The sequence below is a fragment of the Dermacentor silvarum genome, chromosome 5 (assembly GCF_013339745.2).
Source record: "Dermacentor silvarum isolate Dsil-2018 chromosome 5, BIME_Dsil_1.4, whole genome shotgun sequence".
NCBI classification, from domain to species: domain Eukaryota; kingdom Metazoa; phylum Arthropoda; class Arachnida; order Ixodida; family Ixodidae; genus Dermacentor; species Dermacentor silvarum.
Window position 1 is genome coordinate 67,146,807 of NC_051158.1, and position 6,774 is coordinate 67,153,580.

General features: G+C 52.1%; 1 protein-coding gene across 1 annotated transcript; it reads right to left on the minus strand.

Annotated features, from left to right (window-relative positions):
* Positions 1 to 281: 281 nt before the first annotated feature.
* On the minus strand, positions 282 to 5,413 carry LOC119454155 (uncharacterized). The gene is made up of 3 exons (XM_049667952.1): positions 5,351 to 5,413; positions 4,870 to 5,093; positions 282 to 777 (listed from the first exon to the last, which is right to left on the minus strand). The coding sequence occupies exons 1-3, from the start codon at positions 5,411 to 5,413 to the stop codon at positions 327 to 329; spliced, it is 738 nt and encodes a 245-aa protein (XP_049523909.1). The 3' UTR covers positions 282 to 326.
* Positions 5,414 to 6,774: the final 1,361 nt, after the last annotated feature.

Sequence of the window (6,774 nt, forward strand, 5' to 3'; positions counted from 1 at the left end):
GTATACCCATGTTTAGGTCGTGCTGGATAAAAGTGTGTGTGTTAGGTCACGTGTACGCGCGCGTGTTCTCGTACACGTAGAGTAAAACCTTGCCACACGTGCTCATAGCGGCGGCGCACTCTTCGCTCAAACATACACACGTTTGAGCCCACCGAGATCGGCATCGGCATGAGACATGCTAGCAGTAGATCACAGGTAGAAGTGACGCATTCAAGAGAAGAACACAGTCACACCGACGCTTTAGATAAGTGCAGAGAGATCATCGGATATGAATTAATGAGCTTACGTCACCACATTCGCTGGTTTCTACGCATGTAAACAGCAGCTTACTGTAGCTGAGCCCAGATACGCCGGTATAGCCTAATAGTAGAACCATATACGTCATCGAAGTAAGAAAGCGCGCCTTTTACACGCTCGCAGTACTCGAAGAGATCAGGAAACCTGACACTGTTCACGTAGTCAATGTCAAGTGAGAGAGCCAGGAAGGCGAGGATGCTCAGAACAGCTACCGTGAGCGTGTCGCCGGCGGCGAACGGACCTTGGCCGATGAGGCACTGGATTCCCCCCAGGACCTTCTCCTCGAAGTCGGCCTGTTCCTCTTCAGTTGGTTTGCTGTTGTCGCCAAAGCGTCGGTGAAAGAAGGTAATATGGTGAGGCCGAATGCTGCAAGCCACGCTGTAGAGAATCTGATCGACGCGGGTGCGCTGCTCAATGCATTCGGGGTACAACTCGGAGTTGTGAGCGTACTTTCGCTGCAGGTAGTAGACGATGGCGAGGCTTTGTCACAAAAGAGCGCATAATCTAAGCGCGCGCCGCGCATCGCTCAAGCCAGCAAGGAAACAAGAAGACCCCGCGTCCGCTTCGACAGAGGGAGAAGAGCGCATGCGCCACAGACAGCCGACGCGATCAACGGAGCCTAGAAGCTTCGACAAGATACGCGAAGGTTACGGTAACGAGAGAGAGAGCACGCGCGTCGAAACACTCTCTCACCCGGAGAGCAGAGAGAGAGGGAGGACGACAACGCGGCTTGTGCCTACGGATGAGTCACCACCCTCCTCGACGACGCTCCGACAGCCGCGGCCGAAAACGCGAGAAATGTCTAGAAGATTCCCAAGCTTGGTTTTGCTATGGCAGCACGACTCCGAGAGAAAATTCGAAAAGCACTTGCGAAGGTAATAAAAGCGCCGTGCGTGAATCAGCAGGGGGGACCAGGGGTGCGATTTTGTACGCGTTTGAAAATGGAACGGAGGCGGTCCTTTCCATCGAGCCGCACATGATTGGTCGATTTGATCGTCACGGTTCAAATTGACCAATCGTGTGCGGCTCACGGTTCAAATTGACCAGTCGTGAGCGGCTCGATGGAACGGACCGCCTCCGTTCCATTTTGGAACGCGTACAAGATTGCGCCCCTGACCGCGCCGGTGAATTGATGTGACGTGAAGACTAACCGTCTTCACAAGAAGGGGATTCCCCGGCAAGCTAACGGACGAGTTCCTCCAGCGTCTGCATTTCCCGAAAATGCTTCATTTTTCCCGAAAATGCTTCATCGAGCTACGCAGAGATCGTCCGGCTCAAGACCATCAAGGGTGAATACGAGTGGACACTTTGTGTTCCTATTCATTCTGTACTGCTCGACTCTTAGTGCTTGCCGTTAATTATTTTCCAGAGTTTTGTTAACACACATCTCAATTGCATTGTGTTGTGCCTAGCCGAAGTGTGTATGTGTGTATGTAACTGCCTTATTTGAAGAAGATATTTTCTTGTGGTTTGACAACTCTGGACTCGGTCTTTGGACCGCAACCAGCGTTCGATGGCGCACCAGAGGGCCCCTTATTAGTTGTCCTAGCTTTCCTGGGGTTATTTTGGATCGCCGATAAGTCGGCTTTGGAATTTGACCCGCCCTTGGCGCCTCGTTCACGGGGTGTGTGACGGGCTTTAATAAACGACGCAGCCATTAATTGTCAACGAGATTGGGCACCATACGGAAGGGACTAAGCTCGAGGAATGCCTCAGTACGGTTCTCCTGTTTGTACAAGTCTACGTGCTTGACTGTCAGTTCGACGCTGAGGTGTTTCGCCAGCGAGGGGACCAAGTCACAGGCTGGCCTCCCGGGAAAGTTGTACAGGATTATGACCGTGCCGAATGCACGATAGCGCGCAGGACAGATTCACACACAAAGAAACTTTCACGTACAGAGAAACTCTATCCACCAATACCTCTTATAATAGGATAACCTGCGGTCTCGAATCTCTCGATCTGAGGAACTGCTGAAGGGCCACCCTTTTTTGAGAGAAGCCCCAACATTTCCATTGCCAGATCGTAAAGTTCAATATACCGTTACTCGCAGCCGTCATTGGAGATATCGACCAATTCAGCCTGTGTATTACCATAGGGCTCCCCCGTGGAAGCAGCTCTACTCTTAAGTAGCGTGTTGACGCCCTTCCAGTCTCTCAGTTCGCCTACCTCTTCGTCAAGCCTCGAAGTCCTTGCGCTGAGAGGCCATCGCCTCCGCCATTTGCCTAAGAGCCTTCTCAATCGCTGCCAAGGAATCTGTGATTTGCACCGGAAAACCGAGCTCCTCGTTCCTGGCCTGCTCAGTAGTTGCCTTTCTCTTTGCCGGCCTAACCTCACAATAAGCATCCATTGGAACCTCAACGGTTGGCGACTCCCCTACATTCTCGGGAGGAGTAGCCTTCGCCACCTCAGCTTCCTTCATTTCTGCTATCTCAACCCTGAGCTGTTCAAAGATGCCTCTAAGAGTAGCATTCTCCTTTTGGATTCGACTAACTACCTCAAAGATAAGAGACTCTGAAGCGGCATCCCCCTTTACCTGTGGCTGTGCCATTTCTTTGACCTTGGTGGCCCACGTGCCTTGTGTCGGAGATTAGCAGACGATGAAAAATAAAGAATGGATCGTGGGCTGCTGCCTCCGCGGCTGGCGCCAAGAAGTGAGAGCACCTTTATTATCGACATATTAGCTTTTGTGCTCGTTTCTCGCCATTAAAGGCTTTGTTGGGGGTCTCGCGGCCACTATTGACCCTTTTCGCGGCGATCCCGTGGGCGCTGCCATGTTTGATCACGTTGTGACGCGTTCATTGCTTGCCTCAGCTGCCTCCGTTGACTCCGTGTTTACAATACAAGCGCGTTACGCCGGTGCTCCGCAGCAGACCTCCGTTTCGACGGATATCGTAGACGGTGACCGTGTGGACGACACGAAGCATTGGCCACAGCTTTAGACGACATGTAAGTGCTTTCAGAGCGCATTGTGTTTTTTTTCCAAACGGCGCGAGCAGCATATACGGTATTTGTACTAAAGCTGGTTTAGAAATGTATTCCAAACTGTCCAAACTTCCCGCTTATGAATTAAATCAGGATCAGTGTGCTCTTCGTTATTTATTTGGCCATCATTTTAAAGCAGCGGATGGTAATGTTTCTGACTCAGTGAAGTTCCTCGGTGCGTCCACGATTTGAATGTTTATTTTCAGCCTAATCGCTCGCGGGTGTGCTCTACTCGGTTGCGATAGATTTGTGCTTGCTGCGCACAAGGCTCGGAATGCCAATGTTCTGCACTTTGTGGTAGAGCACTACACGGGCCAATTTTTTCAGCCCGAGCCCAGCCCGTGCCCGTTTTTATGTTGGCCTGCCCGTCCGAGCCCGACCAAAAGTTCGATGGCGAGACCCGGGCCCGGCCCGGGCCCGGAAATAATCTACGCTACCCGCCCGGCCTGGCCCACCACCTCTTTACCTTAGGCCCGAGCCCGGCCCGAGCCCGGCTCGAAACCGGCCCGAACCCGGCCCGAGACCGAAAAAGACATGTTTTTCAGAGTCGAGACGCGCGAAGATAACTCGCGGCACGTTACATGGACACCACCAGAAAGTCCGAGCCCGGCCCGGGCTCGCGTCCAAATACCCGAGCCCGGCCTGGGCCCGGGTCAAAAAGCACAAGCCGTGCCCGAGCCCAGCCCGAGCCCGTGAAAAAACTGCCCTACCCGGCCCGGCCCGGCCCAAGGGCCGGGTCGGGCCCGGGCTTTCGGGTAAGTCCGAGCCCCTGCAGTGCTCTACTTTGTGGTATCTTGTAGCAATTACGTATTATTGCTAGTCTGTCGCTTACTCTGTGGACCGTCACGAAACGTTCAGCTTCCAACTCATGCTTCGGCACATTGATTCAAGTGCGCGCCCATTCACGTATTATTGTTACGTTGGCGATAGAGTGGGGTAAGTTGGCGTGTGAGTAGGGGTGGACGTGTGTAGATAACGTGCGAGAAACTTCCTAAGCCAGTGTGTTGCACTGCTTTCTCTTGGAACGAGCGGTACTCACTATTAAGTGCCGACGTTCCAGAGTTGAAGTCATTTCTTTGGAGGTTAGTGATACAACGCTGGCGGATGAATTATCTTTTTTATCCTCGAGGAAAGCCGTGCATCGCGAAGGGCCGGCAACACACGCAGTCCTTGTGTAGCAGGAGCGGCACAGGTTGATTCCATTCCTTAATATCAGAATCACTACTTCTGCAGCTAACTACACCACACGTCTTCCCTCTATCGTTACACAGTTTGCTGCATAAATTGGGCACAGTGCGTTAGCGAACATCCAGTTGCATTTCTGACAGCTGATCGCACAGTAGCATGGAAGAAGCAGTAATGGTTTCGTATTTGTGCACATTCGCTGAGGCAACGTATGGCGCGCCGCGGAAAGCGCCATCTCGTTCCTCTAGAGCAAACTGCTCGGCGAAAAGGGTCAATAAGCGGCCGGCGTTCTGTAACACTTTCGTCAACCCCTTTCGTTGTGATGCGAACGGCCGCAGTCGTAGAGTGGGATCTTGCTCTGGAGGCTGATCTCTCCCTGGATCGGGAGCGCCCGCGCTTGCTCACACTGGCACCCCCTGGCTTGCCCATGCGTAGTGGCGGGAAGCCTTCTTCTCCCCGTCGTATTCTTGCCGAAAATCACGGAAAGAGTCCTGCTTCTGCCTCTCCCTTCTTCTGTGACTCACCACGTACGGGATCAGGAAACGCTGCTTGCACTTCGTGTCTGCTGTGTCGTGCGCGCCACCACACAGCTTGCAAGTCGCCTTGCAGTCGTGCTCCTCCGACGGGGACTGCTCGCCACATCCCCTGCATATGACTTCGCCTGACGTAGGGCATACGTCAGCATGGCGGTCAACCTTGCCGCAAGCGTAGCAAACATCTGTCTGCCTACTGAACAACGTGCAGCGAAACATTCTTCTCCGCAAATGACGTGATTCGGTACTTTCAGTCTGTCGAAGAGGACCACCAACGTTTTTTAGTTCTTGATTCGCTCTGCCTGAAGAGCCGTAGGATCTCTGGCGCGAACAATGGGCGCTTGAAGTCTCACCGGATCGATGTCAAGGTCCACCCCTCGGATGACCCCCTTGCGCGGGTCATCCGGAGCAGCCATGTACGCGCTGACTTCCTATTCTACGCTGTCCATGGTAATGCTGGATATCCTGGCACATGCCCTGGCATTCTTCTCTGCCGGGGTGCTCACCACTCGAATGTTCTGCATGACGTTGGGGCAAACAACGTCCTCGGCAATTTCTTCCTCGCCCCGGCCTGCCGCCCTGGCCAGGGCGAAGGCATACTTGATTTGGCTAACATTTGGCAAGCTTGATTTGGCAACAGCCGTGGACCAACCAGGAGACTGAAGCTGCTCGGGAGAAACATCCTGCCCGTCTACCGAAACTCGCATAGACATGACACACGTTCCCTCACGGGTCCGATCCGGCGGCGAAAGATGCCGGCGGCCGCCGCCGCCCTACTGCAGGCTAAGCCTAGCGTTAGGCGTAACTCGCGCACAACGTGGTCCACCTGAAAAAAGTACCAAAAAAGTCCAAAAGGACCACCCACCGTGAAAAATGCGCATCCACAGAATCCTTGCAACTTTACGCGTCAAATGGTGCAAAAAGTGGCCCACAAAAAGCCAGAGGACCTAACCCAAAACATTTCAAGCAACGGGAACCGATGTTTCCACGTCCTCACTGGTCGGCGTCCCCTAGCGTCTCAGGTCAGTGGTGAATTCAAATAACTGCGCCTCACAGGAAAAGCCTTTTCTAAATCCATGCTATTTAGGGAAGAAAATTTATTAGATTCCACGTGCTTGTAGATATGCGATGCAATAATGTGTTCAAGCATTTTGCAACAGATGCATGTTAGTGAGATGGGGCGATAATTTTCGCGCGAATGTTTATTGTCACTTTTGAGTACCGGTACCACCTTTCCAATCTTCCAATCAGTAGGGAGCTCACTTGATGAGGACGACTGCCTAAAGATAAGTATGATGATGCTGGAGACGGAAATGGTACTTTTTAGTATTTTTGAATTGATGTCGTCGACACAGGAGGAAGAGGACACTTTAAGAGTATTTATTAGGTGTACAATGCCATCAAGTGTAATGTCAAATGACGCCATGTAGGGGTAGTCAAAATCAAGTACGGAAGGGGCGTTAGAATTGCCTTCTTTGGTGAAAAAAAGGTGTGAAAACAGGTAAAATGCTATCGGACTGTCAGCGTCGGAGTATGGGGTGTTGTTGTTGGAATTATGTATTAAAATATCATTATTCACACTTTTCTGACCTATTGTTTTCCAGAACTTACTTGCATTATTGTGCGGTAGTGCAGGAAGGTCTTCTGAAAAGTATTCATTTCTTGCGTCACAAAGAACCGAATAGTATGATTTCAGGTAGTTTTAGGTGCCAAGCACCTTATGCGCCCGTGCTGTCGGCGTCTCCTGTCGTCGTCGTCGTAGTCACGGTAAGCAAGC

Excerpts from the sequence above, each read along its gene's own strand:
- LOC119454155 (XM_049667952.1), bottom strand. The coding sequence starts at position 5,413 with ATGGCTGCTCCGGATGACCCGCGCAAGGGGGTCATCCGAGGGGTGGAC. Across the intron at positions 5,094-5,350 it reads TGGACCTTGACATCGATCCG|TCCCCGTCGGAGGAGCACGA; the intron begins GTGAGACTTCAA and ends TGTGGCGAGCAG. Across the intron at positions 778-4,869 it reads GCAAGCCAGGGGGTGCCAGT|CCTCGCCATCGTCTACTACC; the intron begins GTGAGCAAGCGC and ends TTTGTGACAAAG.